The following is a 17,841-nucleotide window of genomic DNA, read 5'->3' as shown; positions in this document are numbered from 1 at the left end:
TCTCTGGACTCCAATGGGGAGAAACCATTGCCTCCTGTCATTACCACCCCCCAGTCAGCCCTCTCTGACTGATCCTTTGGCTACACGTGTGTGTGTACACAAACACTCACACTAGGCATTCCTGGTGAGCTGTGTTCTGACCAGCACGGGGCCAGGGTAGCCAAGGATAGGAGACGCCATTCAGAGATAAGGGTCTCGCCTGCTTCTTCAACAGAGGGAAGAAGGAAGGATTGGCTGGTGATGTTAGCGATTGGAAAAGTATGAAGCAGAATGGACTCCACAGTGTTTCCTTCTGAGAAAAAGGCGGTGTGATAATGACCAATTAGCAGAGAGCCATGAAGCCACATCCAGAAGGCAGTCATTTGTAAAGAAGTCAGATGCTGAAGAGCTGATTAGAGACCCTAGGAACCCGGAGGACGGGTCTTTGCCAAGAGCAGAGAGGAGGTTATTTGTCACTTGGGGAGACCCAAGTGTGAGCAAGTTTGCTCTAAAGCAGGGGCCTCCAAATGTTTTGGCACCAGGGACTGTTTCGTGGAAGACAATTTTTTCACAGGGGTTGAGGGGGTAGGGAGGATGGTTTTAGGATGATTCAAACATATTATGTTTATTGAGCACTGTATTTCTATTGTTATTACATCAGCCCCACCTCAAATCATCAGGCATTAGATCCCGGAGGTTGGAGAGCCCTTCTTTAAAGCACCAGGGGGTGCTCTAAAGCAACAGGGCCTGGTGTTAAAACTGGCTTGGTGTCACCAGACCCGCCCCACCTGATCCCGACCTCCAGCCCTAGCAGCAGAGCAGTGCCAATTCAGGGCTGAGCCACTAGGGGGCACAAGAGGGTGTCACAGCTCACTTTCATAAGTGGTTTGAAGCTGAGGGGCACTTGTATTGGACCCAAGTACTAGCGAGGAGGGAAGGCATGCCTTCCTGTTGACCCCAGTCCTGGCAGGCAACCTGATACAGACCCACAGGCGTGATGGCCATCTGCTTGCTCCTTGAAGTGCCCCTGTATCATCCGCCTACTCCTCCCCGCCAGAAGGGAGATGACTTTGGAAATGAATCCAGAGGAAAAGGTCACACAGACTCAGAATATCCTGTCTGTATAGGTTTTTAGACCACCTGGTCCAGCTTCCTCGTTTTCTATAATGGAGATCGGGGCCTGGGGAGAAGTAGCTTGTTCAACGTTCAGCCAGTCAGTGGCAGAACCCAGGAGGGGACCCAGGTCTTCTGGTGCCCAGCCTACTTCCGCTCATCACAGCAGCCCTAATTCTCAGGAGTTGGGTATTATATTCCCATGCCCCCTTCTCTGAGTTCTAGAACCAGCTGTCCTAAACTCAGGAATCCATCCTCTGGCCTTTGACCCTGACAGTGATGCTCCAGCCATGTCTCCCTTCTAAAGGATCATGGCTTCCATGACTAGAAGATCCAAGGGAGAGAAAAGTTTTGGTCCAAGGTCAAGTAACCAGGTAATCAAGGATTTAATACATACCACTGGCATCCTCAAGTTTTGAAATAAGAGGAGTCTGAAGGGAACTATGTTCCCTACCCGTTTGCTCTAAATTTCCTCACTGATGGACTTCCCTGGTGGTCCAATGGCTAAGACTCCGTGCTCACAATGTAGGGGGACTGGGTTCAAACCCTGGTCAGGTAACTGGATCCCACATGCTGCAACTAAGACTCAGCATAACCAAAAATAAATATTTTAATAAATAAATAAATTTTCTCACTGAGGTTTTAGCACCACAGTCCAACTCCAGGGCACAGCTGGGCTTTCTTGAAAAGATGACCACATTGTCTGGACCCATACTAAGGCCTCCGTGCCTTTGATATCCGGGTGTGCCCAGAAGCCACAGCCAGGAAAGTAGGGCCCTGGGGCCAGGTCTCCATGGTTCAAGCAAGGAGAATGAGACGTGGGCCTGGATAATGTAGAGCGTTAGATGACAGTTTTCTTCAGTTCTCCCCCTTTGGCTTGGGAATGCAAAATATAATCAGTTTTGCCTGGAGAGTTCCCTTCCTAAGTGTGTTTGGCTTCAGCCAACATTAAGATGAGCTTGCATTCCTCCACACAGCCTGGCCTCCAGTTCTGCTTGCAGAGACTCAAGACAGATGCTTGCGTGTCGACAACTGGAAGCTGGTTGTGTGTTTGCTCTAGAGAATCTCTCTGACGTGTGCTGGGGTTAGGCCTTAGGTAGAAGGGAGCAGGACCCTCTTATTTGACAGAGGGGGACACGGAAGCCCAGAAAGGCATAGTGACTCTCTGTGGCTACTAGGCAAATGTAGCAACCAAGCTGAGATTTGAATGTAGATCATCCTGTGCCCTGGTCCAACCTTTGCAGGGCTTCACTTTAGGCTCTGGTGACATGCAGGCATGGCTGTTGGCTCCCCCACGTGGCTGCAGACTCTGAAGACCACAGGTCATGTCTTACTTGACTTGGTGTCCCCGATTCCCAGCATGAAACCTGGAGCTTCGTAGCCCCAAATAGACATTTGTGGAATTGAAAGATTGTAGAGGAGGGTTATATGGAGGGAATGGTGGTGAATAAAGACGGGCATGAAAAAAGAAAAGCTCATGACCTTAGGTAGATCCCCACCCCTTTTCTAGCCTGAGTTCTCTCACTGGTATCAGCAAGGGTCTTAAATACAATTAGGTGGTTCTCAAACTATGTTCCAGGATACCCTAGGGTTCAAAGAACTGTCTTAGGACTGTTCCTGCAGGTGGGAGCTACTCCTTGTCCACTGTCCCTAGGTCCAGCCTTAGCTTCCTGGGTCTGCTTCTTATGTATAGATTTTGTTCTCAAAAGGTGGGATTCACTGCCCCCCCAAAAAAAACACACAAAGTTTTGAGACCTCTAGGCTATTTGATCTTTAAGATCCCTGCTTGTTCTTAAGAATAAAATCCTAATAAGTGACCCTTCCCTGATAACACATTTGTTGCACACCATTTTTGGCCCTGTGGTAAATTGTCTGAGTTGGGGGGTGGGTTTCATGTCCCATGGCCATGAGACAGAGAAAAAACGAGGTACAGAAGGGCCCTGAGCCCTAGAATTGATGCTAGGGATCTATGTGTCTGCTGTTCCTGTGTCGGCCATTCCTGTGTCCCGATGAAGCAGGACAGCCCAGCTGCAAGGCTTGGTGCGTGACTCAGGAAGGAGAGATCATGACACGCTTGCTAGGCCACCCTGCTTCCTGACCGGCTCGGTCCAGGCCTCCCCATGAGCTCTTGAGAAGGGAATGACTGAGTTACTACCCCAAACACCATGAGTCCTCATGTTCCACCTCCTCCCTGACTGTCCACCATTTAAGAGCCAGACTGAGTCAGTTACCAGTTGCTACAATAATGCTATGTAACAAATAACCCCCCCACCCCACCCCCACCAAATCTGAGTGACACACATCATTATTTAGTTCACTTGTCTGGGTCAGCTGGACATCCAGCTGACCTAAGCTAAGCTCAACTGGGAGGCCAGCTGGCCTCACAGGGCTTGCTCGTACGTGTGAGTGGATAGCTGACCCCAGCCAGGTGTGGTTATGGAGTTCAGCTCCAAGTGTTTCTCCTCCTTTTGCTGGGATATGTGGGCCAGCCTGAGCGAATACTTCTCACATTGATGGCTGAAGTGCAAGTGAGCAAGCAGAAACAGACAAGATGTTGGCGTCCTAAGATTTCGGGTGGAAACTGGCAAGCTTTCATTTCTGCCTCATATGGCTCAGCCCAGAGTTAAGTGGGGAGGTGTCACAGGCTTTGTTTATTGTTGTTAGGTGGAGCTGAACCTTCTACTTTAGTTCAACACATTTTACTGAGGATCTCTGTGTCCCAACCCCTGCAGTGGGAATAAAGAGATGAACAAAACCCCATCCTTGTCTTCACATGGCTTGGAGTCTTGGAATGGGGAGAAGTATGGAACTCATGACACTCAGGTTTACTTTTATTTTTTTATGTACTTATTTATTGGCTTCCCTGGGTCTTCATCGCTGTGCGAGAACTCTCTCTAGTGGTACACGGACTTCCCATTGTGGTGGCTTCTGTTGTTGCGGAGCACAGGCGTGTAGGCTCAGTAGTCGTGGCACCCAGGCTTTAGTTGCTCTGGAGCAGGTGGGATGCTCCCAAAGCAGGGATTAAACTATGTCCCTTGCTTTGGCAGGTGGACTCTTAACCACTGAATCACCAGGGAAGTCCCATTGCTCAGCACTGAGTTTGTTTGTTTGTTTTAATATAAATTTATTTATTTTAATTGGAGGCTAATTACTTTACAATATTGTATTGGTTTTGCCATACATCAACATGAATCCACCATGGGTGTACACATGTTCCTCATCCTGAACCCCCCTCCCACCTCCCTCCCCATACCATCCCTCTAGGGCATCCCAGTGCACCAGCCCCAAGCATCCTGTATCATGCATCGAACCTGGACTGGCGATTTGTTTCACATATGATATTATACATGTTTCAATGCCATTCTCCCAAATCATCCCACCCTCGCCCTCTCCCAAAGAGTCCATAAGACTGTTCTATATATCTGTGTCTCTTTTGCTGTCTCTCATACAGGGTTATCGTTACCATCTTTCTAAATTCCATATATACGCATTTAGTTCAGTTCAGTTCAGTCGCTCAGTTGTGTCTGACTCTTTGCGACCCCATGAATTGCAGCACGCCAGGCCTCCCTGTCCGTCACCAACTCCCGGAGTTCACTCAAATTCATATCCATCGAGTCAGTGATGCCATCCAGCCATCTCATCCTCTGTCGTCCCCTTCTCCTCCTGCCCCCAATCCCTCCCAGCATCAGAGTCTTTTCCAATGAGTCAACTCTTTGCATGAGGTGACCAAAGTACTGGAGTTTCAGCTTTAGCATCATTCCTTCCAAAGAACACAGGACTGATCTCCTTTAGAATGGACTGGTTGGATCTCCTTGCAGTCCAAGGGACTCTCAAGAGTCTTCTCCAACACCACAGTTCAAAAGCATCAATTCTTCGGTTCTCAGCTTTCTTCACAGTCCAACTCTCACATCCATACATGACTACTGGAAAAACCACAGCCTTGACTAGACGGACCTTTGTTGGCAAAGTAATGTCTCTGCTTTTGAATATACTATCTAGGTTGGTCATAACTTTCCTTCCAAGGAGTAAGTGTCTTTTAATTTCATGGCTGCAGTCACCATCTGTAGTGATTTTGCGTTAGTATACTGTATTGGTGTTTTTCTTTCTGTCTTACTTCACTCTGTATAACAGGCTCCAGTTTCATCCACCTCATTAGAACTGATTCAAATGTATTCTTTTTAATGACTGAATAATACTCCATTGTGTATATGTACCACTGCTTTCTTATCCATTCATCTGCTGATGGACATCTAGGTTGCTTCCATGTCCTGGCTATTATAAACAGTGCTATGATGAACATTGGGGTACACGTGTCTCTTTCAATTCTGGTTTCCTTGGTGTGTATGCCCAGCAGTGGGATTTCTGGGTTATATGGCAGTTCTATTTCCAGTTTTTTAAGGAATCTCCACACTGTTCTCCATAGTGGCTGTACTAGTTTGCATTCCCACCAATGGTGTAAGAGGGTTCCCTTTTCTCCACACCCTCTCTAGCATTTATTGCTTGTAGACTTTTGGATAGCAGCCATTCTGACTGATGTGAAATGGTACCTCATTGAGGTTTTGATTTGCATTTCTCTGATAATGAGTGATGTTGAGCATCTTTTCATGTGTTTGTTAGCCATCTGTATGTCTTCTTTGGAGAAATGTCTATTCTTTGGCCCATTTTTTGATTGGGTCATTTATTTTTCTGGAATTGAGCTGCAGGAGTTACTTGTATATTTTTTTAGATTAATTCTTTGTCATTTGCTTCATTTGTTATTATTTTCTCCCATTCTGAAGGCTGTCTTTTCACCTTGCTTATAGTTTCCTTTGTTGTGCAGAAGTTTTTAAGTTTAATTAGGTCCCATTTGTTTATTTTTGCTTTTATTTCCAATATTCTGGGAGGTGGGTCATAGAGGATCCTGCTGTGATTTATGTTGGAGAGTGTTTTGCCTATGTTCTCCTCTAGGAGTTTTATAGTTTCTGGTCTTACATTTAGATCTTTAATCCATTTTGAGTTTATTTTTGTGTATGGTGTTAGAAAGTGTTCTAGTTTCATTCTTTTACAAGTGGTTGACCAGTTTTCCCAGGATCACTTGTTAAAGAGATTGTCTTTTCTCCATTGTATATTCTTGCCTCCTTTGTCAAAGATAAGGTGTCCATATGTGTGTGGCTTTATATTTTGTTCCATTGATCTATATTTCTGTCTTTGTGCCAGTACCATACTGTCTTGATGACTGGAGCTTTGTAGTAGAGCCTGAAGTCAGGCAAGTTGATTCCTCCAGTTCCATTCTTCTTTCTCAAGATTTCAGCATTGAGTTTTAACTTCAACATTTAACTATTCTCTAAACCCCTCCATGAATGGAGGTGTAGGCAGAAGGAGACTCACAGTCCAGTGTCATTCCTCTGATGCCCCAGCAGTTCTTAAGGGCAGGGTCCAGATTTCCATCCACTGGAAGCTTCCAGAGGGAAGGCATAGTTACTAGGTCTCCTGTGAGGGCTGCAGGCCCCCAAGGGCAGGATCCCCGGAGTCAGAGGGCTCCCTTACCTGCAGCCGCCTCCTCTCCAGTGGAGGCCTTTCTCCTCCTGGTCAGAAGCCTCTCTGATGAGGGGATCACATTCTCCCCACCCCCCATCTCTTCTCTCATATCTCGCCTGTGCCTTCTACAGAGGCCTAGAGATGGGGAGGTGACTCAGGCCTTGCCAGCAATGCTCCCAAACCTAGCACTGCCTTCTTAGATTCCTGTCTTTGAAACAATGGCCCCAAAGAAGAAGGAAAAGACAGCTGGGATGATGACGGAGCCAGAACCATCACATTTTTGGCATTTGCTGCAGCAATGCAGAGGATGAAAATCAGTCAGGCATCTAGAGCTCATTCGACTCAGGCTGGAATGTGTGATTGTGTTTTCCATAGCAGAAGGAGGTCCACGTTACCATTTCTTCTTACTTGGCCAGAGTCAGGGTCTTTTCTCCTGCCATGCTACGCCCCCTCCATTCCCTATCTGTGATTTGCTTTTAGACCTGAAGATTCCTGGGCCCCACGTAGAACTGGGAAGGGCGTCCTGATAACATTTCATCCTCCGTCACCCCCATCCCAGCTCCCACCATCCAAGGCAAACAAAAACTCTTGCTTACACAGGTGTGTCTGCAACCCAGAGCAGGACCCAGAGAATGAGCAGAGGCTTGGCAGATAGATGGTGCCTGAAAGATGGTCACTCTTGGGTTCCCCAGGGTAGCTTCCTCCTGTGGTCAGTTCTGGTGCTTCATCCAGACTTTCAAGGCCCTTGGGACTCTGGCTGCATCCATCTAGTGCACCTGGTCCTGTGTGTTCCACCTACTGTGATCAGGGATGCACTGTCAGCTCTCTAGTGGGCAGAATCAGGATGTGGGACCCAGGATGAGTGAGTTTTTAAGAAGGGGCAGGTGGGAGGAGGACCAACCTGGATGAGACCACCACAGTGAGGAGCTCAAGTGACCACAGTGGGGAGGAAGGCTTGATGGTGGCAGGTAGGCTGGGGAGGACTCATGAGGCCTCCAAGTGCATCCTTCCACTTGTAGCTACCTACCTTCTTTGTGCATCAGCTTCCTCACCTGTAGAGTGAAAATAATGATATACTTACTTCAAAAGGTTGATTTGGGGCTTCCCTGGTGGTCCAGTGGGTAAGAATCTGCCTGCCAACGTAGGGGACATCGTTTCGATCCCTGGTCCGGGAAGATCCCACATACTGAGAGGCAACTAAGTACGTGTGCCACGGCAACTGAAGCCTACGTACCCTAGATCTTGTGCTCCACAACAAAGAGAAGCCACCGCAATGAGAAGCCCTCACCACAACCAGAGAAAGCCCACATGCAGCCACGAAGACCCGGCACAGCCAAAAAGAAATACATAAATTTAAAAGTTGTTGTGAGGATTAAATACATTTAGCATTTAGCATAGTATCTGGTGCCTAGTGAATTCTTTGTGCATGTACACTGGAATTTTTCTTATTATTATCTAAATGGTAAGGAACTGTCTGTACCAGTCAGAGAGCTAGGAAGTAAACTAAGGAGAAAAAGGCCAACAGGCCCTGATTCTGGGAACAGGTTCTCAGAAGGTGAGAAATCCATCAGACAAGTCTCTCTGCATATTCCTAGTATAGGGCCAGGGTAAAAAGATAAAAAGTCATTCCTGGATGTTGCCCTGAATAGTGTATAGCTGGAGAAGAGAGCAGGGAAGCTGTGGAAACTCCTGTCATTCACGATAGAAGGCGATAGGCTGTGAGCCACCCAGAGGGATGTTGCTCTGAATGTTGTAGAGAGGGGACATCAGAGCTGAGCCTCGATGCTTGAGAAGAAGGGAAGAAAGGCCTTCAGGCAGGGTGGACAGCGTGGGCAAAGGCACTGGGGCAGCTCAGACAGCAGGGAAACGATTCAGTTCCAAGATCTGCTGAGTACTTTCCATGGACCAAGCACTGCCACGGGTTAGTTACTGCATTCAGTCTTGTCACCCACACAGTGAGGTTGGCATAATTATTCCCATTTTATAGATGACTAAATGGAGGACCAGAAAGGAGTAGCTCCTGGCCCAGGATTAGCCACTAATGAATGAATGTTGGAGCCAGGCTTCTAACAAGCCCCCCACCCCGAACTCAAGACCATGCTTTTCTAGGCCTGTCTTCGCCCTCAGAGAGTCTGGCAGGAGGGCAGGAGGAACCAGGCCATTCCCGACACTTTGGGCCAGAAAGGCTGTTCTCTTCTCCTTTGATGGCCCCTCATTCACACCAGGAACTCCTGCTTCTGGGCCACCTTGCTGATTCCTGCACATCACCTTTCAAGGCCAGGTCATATCTCCAGAGGCTTCCTGACCCCCTGGCCCACAGCTGTCTCTCCCAACCTGGCACTCAGGCGGCCACCTTGTACTTTATCTCTTTGAAGTTTCCTCAGGTGGCTCAGCACTGTTTGAGGCCAGCCCCCACTCGGTGCTGGGTCCAGCAATCACTACACAGACCCCATCTTGCCTTCATGGCGCCACTGTCCTGGTGGGGAGATTGGACTAATCAAATGATCATACCTGCTCTATATAATTACTAACCAGGTAATTCTAAAGGAGGGGTCATGGGTCACCTGTTAGTGAATTCAAGGGGTGTTGAGATCATTAGACAAGATCTGATGTAATGGTGGAGTGAGGGTGGTCAGAGGAGCTCCCTGGGGAGGTGGAAGAATGGGACATGTGTGCTGAGATCTGAAGAAGAGCAGATCAGATCAGAAGATCAGAACTTCTCTGAGGAGAGTTCATCAGAGAGGCTCCGGCAGAAGAAATAGCATGTGCGAAGGCCCCAAGACAGGAGGAAGCCAAACGGGAGCAGAAAGACAGCCCTGGGGCCTGGGCCACAGGCACCCGGAAGAAGACTTGACAAGAGGCCAGGGAGGCTCAGAGGGCGCTGGGGCCAGGTGGCGACTGTGGATTTTCTCCCAAGACCCTTGGGAAGCTAGTGGCAGCAGTGGGGGATGGTCCTGGGAGAGGGTGGAGTGGCCCAGCATTGCTGCTCAGCCGAGCCTCCCTAAGCTCTAGCGTGCACTCCCCGGGGAGCACAGGAGGTCTGGACATGTGTCCGCCGGCATGCCTCAGCAGCTGGGACGGGGCCGCCCCGCCTGGGGACGGGTCAGTGGCCTCCGCCCCGGCCTAGATAGTGGGTTTGAGACCCAGTGGTGCTCGCACGCCATGCTGTGGATTCAGTGCCCTCTTGAGACTGGCTGATGCTTCTTCAAAAGAAAGATAAGCTTCTGAGAAAGGGAGCAGCAGCTGATGTAATTCTGGCCACAGTCCACAGGAGAGCAAGCCCAGGAATTGTGGCATTTTTCCCCCTCTGTCATCAATATCAAGGGCAGTGAAGTGGCCAGCTGCCCAGCCAGGCTCCTGGAGTCTCTGCAATCGGCCTGCTGATTCCCATCAGAAACAATTTTGTTTTGTTTTGCTGGTGCTTGGGGTTCATAAGTCTCTGAGAAGAGTACATTCCCTGAGAATGAAAGCCATCCGCCATCAGGGGAGCAGTCCAGAGATCTTGTCAGGAGACAAGGTCAGGGTGTCAGACTTGACATCACTTTTAGGAAATCCATACTCTGGTTGGTTCGTTTGGTCAGAAGCAAATGCCAACTTGAGGAAGAAATTGGCACTTTGTAACTTAATGCCCCAGCCTTGAGAGTGTTTGTCCTCTCCCTGTGGCCAGATTTCGCTAATCTTGTCCCAGGGGGTTGGGGGTGTGGGTATTGGGGGAGATAGGACCTGTCCTCAACAGAGCCTCCTCAGAGTGAATGGAGGAGCACAGGGCCGCTGGCTCCTCTCCCATCTGCTGACCCCAACCAAACCCAAAGACATAGGAGGTGGGACCTGAGGGCAAGAAAGGAGACCCCTTTCCCTGAAAAGAATGTTCCTGCGCCCTCTCCCAGGGGTAACACAGAGCCTAGTGCCCCAAGCAATCTGATCATGGAAGTGCTCTAACCTCCTCCCAGCCGAGCGATTCGGGGCAAATTAACCTCCCAGAGATATGATAATATCTATTTCACGGGGTTGGTGTGTGATTTAAATAAGTAATATAAAATTACTGGTTAGATACCTAGAATAGTGCCAGGAATATATTAGTGCTCAGTAAATATTTTTCCTCCTGTTCCTCATTGAGGGGAGACAGCATCCCAGACAAATGCAGGTCCTGGTCTCTAAGCATTCCATCAATATCTATTGACCACTGACCATGACCTAGATCTTGATTCAAGGCACTAAGTATATGACACTGGGCAGTGTCTCTCGGCACTTAGAGGACATACGAATATTATGAAATATCAGCTGTGTGACAATCAGATAACTCTGTAACATGTTAGGGATAAGTGCTATGAAGACAAATGAAGACGGGAAATGAGAGTGACAGGGCGTCCTAGTGATGGACAAGATGACATTGAAACAGGGACCCTAATGATGTGGGGGAGTGAGCCCTGCTAGTAACTCAGGGAGGAGCATCCAGGCAGAAGGAAAGGCAGCCAGGGCAAAGACGCTGAGCAGGGACAGGTCTGACACATTCTAATAACAGGAAAGGGGACAGTGTGGCTACAGCAGAAGGAAGGGGGGCAAGAGTAAATGAGGGGCTGAGGGAACCAGCTGGGGTTCCTTTGGGGAATCACAGGGCCTGGCAGGTAAGGAGTTTGGCTTTGACTGCGGGTTAGTGGGAACCCAATGGAGGGTATGGAGCTGGAGTCACGGGATCCAGCAGGTCTTGGAAGGATCCTTCCGGCCATGTTCACCCAAGATGCACTGATAGTAGAGAAGACCTTGAAGACACAATGTACACTTTTGACTTCACTGGTCCTCACCTCCCTGCCGGCCTGAGAGTGGTGGGGTGGGTCTGGATTTCCTGACTGCCAGGCACAGCTGCGTCTTGCTCAGGGTCCCCTCACTCTGCTGGGCTTGGGTACAGGAATGGGAGGACCACGGACCACCAAGGGACATTTCCAGGGGGCCCCGGGGAGCCAGATAAAGTATTTCCCCTGCAGTCAGGGAATGTGTATAGCCTGTGCATATATGTGTGTGTGCACGTCCATGTGTGGGCATGTGTGCGTGCACATATGTGCCTCTCTGAATGTGCATACATGCGTGTGCATGCACCATTTCTGGGGCAGAGTTGGAGAGTTCCACAGGTGACACCAGGGTCTCTCTCTGCTCTGTGACGTGCCCACATTGGCCAAGGACCAGTGATCCTTCATCCCCCCTGTGCTCACCTGATCGGGCCCCTCTTCCCCAGGGCTGCCTGCTGCTGACCAGGCTGATAAGTTCATTCGTGGCTGGGTTTTGTAAATAAGGCAATAATGGTCAACACATGAGAGGAATGGCAATGATATTCTGTCTGCTGTGCTCTATTTATTGTTATTGTTGTTCAGTTACTAATTCGTGTCCAATTACCCCAAGGCTTTCCACTAAACAGAATCAGTTAATTGACCAACTAGGGGCCAAGGTGAAAGGGTTTTACGGGACTTTGCCTGCTGTGCCTTGGCTGCTGCAGCTGAGCAGTGGCCCCGGCTGAAGCCAGGTGGAGCTTTGCAGGTGGATTCAGAAGGAGAGGGTCAGCCAGCAGCACTGGAGCCATGGCCACTAGGACCCCAGGCCTGGCTGGGGCAAAGGGGATGGCAAGAGAGGTGGGAAGTCAGCTCCCTGACTATTTAGCAGTTGGAGGTGAAAGAAGGGAGAAGGAGTAGAGAGAGGAGGAGGAGAGGGGAGGGAAAAGACAGGAAAAAAAAAAAAAAAAACACGCAAGAGGAGACCAGCAGAAGTTAGAAGCAGAGTTAAAGGAAGGAAAGATGGAGGCACTGTCCCTTCCTTGTGAGACCAGGGGATTCTTTCGGGGAAGGACAAGGTCTTACCCTTCAGACCTGCCTGGTCTCTGCTGCTGCTGCTGCTGCTAAGTCGCTTCAGTCGTGTCCGACTCTGTGCAACCCCATGAACTGCAGCCCACCAGGTCTCTAAGAGGAGGCTTTAGACCTGTACCTCCTCTATCAGATTGGCTCCCCCCAGGGCAGGGGCTGGGCCTTTCCCAGCAGATTGTTGGCTTCCCAAACAGAGACTGTGTTAACCAACACTGGGGGCTCCCCAAGGATAGGGGTACTTACTCCATCCACAGCCAAGACCTTCCAAGGTAGGTGATCTGCCGGGGGTTGCCAGTCACAGCCCTGGGACCAGGATATCCGCCTGCCTGACCTCTCTCCTCCCCTCTCAGGGTTCACGGCCACCTTCAACATGGACACCAAGAAGCCCCGAGTCATCCCTGGCTCCAGGGCCGCCTTCTTTGGCTACACGGTGCAGCAGCATGACATCAGCGGCCGGAAGTGGTGAGTGAGAGCTGCCACCCCTCCCCCGCCCCCCTTCACAGCCCTGCACCTCCCCCACCCAGGCCCCCCATGGGCTGAAAGCACAGGCCCTCGCATGCAAACGCCTCCCTTCCCAGGGCCTTGACTTCTTGTCCTGGCAGGTCAGGAGCTGCCTAGGATCTGCCCTGTCTTTGAAACCATGAGCATCCCCTTCATAGGCCTCCATCTTCTCATCTGAGAAATGGGAATGAACGCCCTCTTTCTTCTGGTTATGGGACAGCACAGGCAGCAGGCCCCAAGAACCAGTAATCACCCCCTCTCATCCCCTCTCAGGGCCCCAGGCTCTCATCAGCGGGGGCAGCGCTTCTGGTTGTGGCTATTGGGAGAGCTGTGGAAGGTGGGGTGTCTCTGCAAGGACGGATGTGTGTGCTCAAAGCTGAAACAGAGGCCGCAGTGGGGCAAAGGGAAGCGAGAGAAGGCTAAGTGTGGGGAGAGGACCTCCCTGGGGCAGGGGCAGTCAGGAGGCAGGAAGAGTCAGCTGCCTATGTCTAATATAGCTGTTGGATTATATTGTACATGTTATATAATTTACTCATTTCAAGTGTCAGTTCAGTGATTGCTTCTGAAATTTACGAAGTTGTGTAGCATCACTTTAAATCAGCTGTAGGACATTTTCACACACACCCCATTCATTTATTTCAATATCAAACAGCAAGGTTCAACAATGTAAAAACCACAGTTACTTTTGTACCAACCCAGTAGTATCTCATGGTGGGTTTAACTGGCATTTCTCTAATGACTAACAATGTCGAGTAACTTTTTGTGAATGTATTGGCCATTTGGGTATCCTATTTTATGATGTGTCTGATTCAGTCTTTTGCCCATTTTTAAAATTGTGTTGTGTGTGTTTTTCTTAATAATTTATAAAACTTTAAAAATATGTATATTCTATATACAAATTCTTTGTCAGAGAAAAGCATTGCGAAGAACTCCCCCTGTCTGTAGCTTGCTTTTTCATTTCCTTAGTGGTGTCTTTTTATGAACAGAAGTTCTTTAATAAAGTCTAATTTATCACTCTTTTTATAGTGAGTCTTGTGTATCCCATTTAAGAAATGTTTGCTTCTCTCAAGATCATGAAGATACTTTCCTCTTTTTCCTTCCAGAAGTTTGATGTTTTTGTTTTCTCATTTAAGTCAGTGGTTCATCTCAAATAAATTTTTGTGTGAGATGTGAGATAAAGGTCAAAGGTGTTTTTTTTTAATTTAAAATATGGATATCCAGTTGATCTAGCACCATTTCTTAAAAGACTCTTTTCCCACTGAATTGTAGTGTCGTCTTTGTTGAAAATCAGGTGACCCCTATACGTATGGGTCTATTTCTAGCCTCTATTTTAATCTATAAAATAGAAAGCTGCCTTGGTTACTGTAGCTTCAGAGAAAGTCTTGAAGGTAGGTAATGTGAATTCTTCACATTTGTTCCTCTTTGACAAGATTGTTTTGGTTATATTAGGTCTTCTGTGTTTTCCTATGAATTTTAGAATCAGCTTGTCAATTTCCCCTCATCAAACTTGCTGACAATTTGATTGGGATTATGTTGAATTTATAGATCAATTTGTGGAGAAATGAAGTCTTACCAATACTGAATCTTCCAATCTATGAACATGTATATACCTTCACTTACTTAGTTTTTAAAATTTCTCCTCTTAATAGGGCTTTGAAATTTTCAGTGTAAAATTCTTGTGTATCTTTTATTACTTTGGTTCCTAGGTACTTGGTATTTTATGCTAATTAAAAGGGACTGTTCTTTTTTAAAATTGGAATGCTTTTTATTTCATTTTCCAATCTTTTGCTAGTATAGTAAAATACAACTGATTTTTGTGTATTTACATTATATCCAGCAATTTTACTAAACTCATTTATTTCTATCGTGTGTAGATTCTTACGTAGTTTTATGTATACAAGCAGATCATCTGAATTAATTGTAGTTTTATTTCTTCTTTTCTAATCTTCATAGCTTTTATTTCTGTTTCTTGCCTAATTGCAGTAGCTAGGATGTGCAGTTATAGGTTGAATAGAAGTTGTGATTCAGAACATGTTTTTCTTATTTCCCTTGTTAAAGGGAAGACTATATTTCATAATTAAATAAGATGTTAACTATAGTTTATTCATTTGTTTGTTGTAGATATCATCAGATTAAGGAGGTTTTCTTCTATTCCTAGTTTTCTGAGGTTTATTTGTGTATGTGTGTATAAATAGTTATGGAATTTTATCAGATTTTTTTCTGCAAAGATTGAGATGTTATGTGGTTCTTCTTTATTCTGTTAATAATGTTAATTGTATCTATAGATTGATTTTTTAAATATTAAGCCCATTTTTATTCCTGGGATAAACTTTACTTGGACACCATGTATTCATGTGTGTGTGTGTGTTTGTGTGTGTGTGTAATTCTATTCATTGACATATTCTCAGGAACTTTGTTTCTATGTATATTGTATACCTCATATATTCATGAGGTACATTGTGCAGCTAAATGCACCCAATGTATTCTTTAAAAAAAATTTTTTTTACATCCAATGTATTCTTAATTACATGTTTTATTTTGTAATTCCTGAATCTCTGTTTGATTTTTTATAGACTCTAATTCTATTAAAATAATCTTTCTCCCATTTGTCCATCTTTTACTCTATTTTTTAAAGCATATTAATAACAGTTATTTTGAAAACCCTGGCTAACGCCAATATCTGGATCATCTCTGGCTCTGTTTCTAGTGACTGTTCTACCTTATGGTTACCAGTCACTTTTTCCTGATTCTTTGCCTGTTTAGTGTATATTTTTTAATTCTGTGCAGAATATTGTGACTAGTACACAGTAGAAGCTATAGATTGTGCTACCCTCCTTTAGATAATGCTACATTTTGCTCTGATAGGCAATTCAAACACTGGTGAAACCACCTAAAATTCACCGCAGCTGGGTTTGGGCCTTGGTTAGGGCAGGTATCATCTAGTTTTGCCCTTACTCCTAGGGTGCTTCCCTGATGGTTCAGACGGTAAACAGTCTGACAGCAAAGCAGGAAACCCAGGTTCAGCTTCTGGGTCAGGAAGATCCCCTGGGGAAGGGAATGGCTACCTACTCCAGAAATTTTGCCTGGAGAAATCTATGAACAGAGGGGACTGGCAGGCTACAGTCCTTGGGGTCACAAAGAGCTGGACATGACTGAGCGATTAACACTTTCTTTCACTTACTCCTAAGCGCAGTCTTTACTCCTAAGGCACAAATTTGGGGGGATCTCAACTGAAAGCCCACAGCATTCATTAAAATTTATTTTTGACTAGGCATGAAGCCCAACATCTCCCAAGTTCTGGGAAGCCTCTAAAATCTCTGCCCCACTTCTCTGATAAAATTTCCAGAGTCTCACACCATACATGCACAGCTTAGGGATCATCCAAGGACCCTGAGGGAAAATGTTAGCTGAGTTTGGGGGCCTTTTTCTCTGTGACTGTCTCCTTTCTACCTGCTCGCACCAAATCCTGGTCATTTTTTCAGTCCCCATTCCAATCCCTGTTTCCTCCACCCAGCGAGTCTGCTGTTCTCTGTCTGGACTCCTGTTCCCCATGCTGCAGCAGGAAACGTCCCCTCATCGAGAAAGCTGAGTGGATGTGGGTTTAGAGCCTGTGCTTCCCTTTATTCAAGTACTGAGCTCTGTATTGACTGCTGGCTGGTACCTGAATATAATTGTTTCATATATTTTATCTAGCTTTCGTAGTTGTTAATGGCTGGAATTCAAAGTCCTCTTTCACATTCTTTAATCAACTTAAATATCACTTTCCCTGAGATACCTTCTCTGACCATCCCTTCCCATCACTAGATTAGTTGTACCCATAGAAATATATATTTTCTTTTTATAACATTTATCAGATGGATAGTAACTGTCTACTTTATTGTCTTACAGAAATCAGGGGTATGAAGTTCAAAAGAACATACTTGGAAAGATTGAATGAATGGTTTGAACCTCAAGCCATTCAAGCCAGCCCAGACATAAAAGGCACATCATCTATATTCTTTTTTTAACATTTATTTTTTTGAAGTATGGTTGATTTACAACATACTGTTAATTTCTACTGTACAGGAAAGTACAGCATCCATATCCTTTACATGGTATGAAGAGTTAAAGATTAATTGGAACTGGCTTTTCTAAGACAGAATTTGTTTTGACCAATATTTGTTTATTAAGCTTCTGTTAATATGTTTTACTAGACTCTGCAAAATATTGGTATGAGTAAGACTTGGTTTTACTCTCAAATAACTCACAGGCTAGTTGAAGAATTCACACTAAAATCCTTGAAACAATTAAAAAACAATGCAAGACAAAATACAGCCTGGTGTTAATTATGTTCATCTTTGTAAGACCACTTTCTCCATGAAGGCTTTCTGGATCCTTCTCCTAGCCTAAAATGCCCTTACCCTGCCCAAGTCCTCTCTCTCTGATGGCCCGAGTCCCTTTCTACCTTGTGTTGGAGTCACTTAGGCCCATGGCTCCCCTCACTTATCGAATGCTAGTCTCATCTTCCTGTGCCTGTGAGCAGCCAGCCAGATATCTTGCTCACAGCAGAAATTCAGCCAGAGATTGCAAAGAGAAATCTCTGTGGCTGAAATCTTTGGGAGGGCTTCATAGAAGAGGAACACTGAATGAGGTCTTGGAAGTGGGGCTCAGATGAGCAGAATGGCACGACAGATTTGACACGCGGTCGCTCTTGCTGGTTTGAGTGCAGCCGGAAGCACCCTGGGAGAGAGCTGCACTGCAGCCACTGGCCCCGAGCGTGCTTTCTGCCACAACTGAACTGAGAGATACAGAGAGGCCTTGGAGACCCAGGGAGCTGCACCTCCTGCAGAACAGACAGGAGCACACAGACCCTTTCAGGAGTCCCTGTTCTCACTTGCATGGA

At 46.6% G+C, this 17,841-nt stretch overlaps 1 protein-coding gene across 1 annotated transcript in view; it reads left to right on the top strand.

Moving 5' to 3' along the window:
• Positions 1-17,841, top strand: part of ITGA11 (integrin subunit alpha 11) — a 132,136-nt gene that overhangs the window by 25,574 nt on the left and 88,721 nt on the right. The window contains exon 2 of the mRNA XM_055536822.1: positions 12,809-12,920. Within this exon, the coding sequence (XP_055392797.1) occupies positions 12,809-12,920 (112 nt within the window). The remainder of the gene's footprint in view (positions 1-12,808; positions 12,921-17,841) is intronic.

This window comes from Bubalus kerabau, chromosome 10 (genome assembly GCF_029407905.1).
Source record: "Bubalus kerabau isolate K-KA32 ecotype Philippines breed swamp buffalo chromosome 10, PCC_UOA_SB_1v2, whole genome shotgun sequence".
NCBI classification, from domain to species: domain Eukaryota; kingdom Metazoa; phylum Chordata; class Mammalia; order Artiodactyla; family Bovidae; genus Bubalus; species Bubalus kerabau.
Note: the sequence above shows the minus strand (reverse complement) of the source record. Positions and strands in the feature narration are given on the sequence as shown.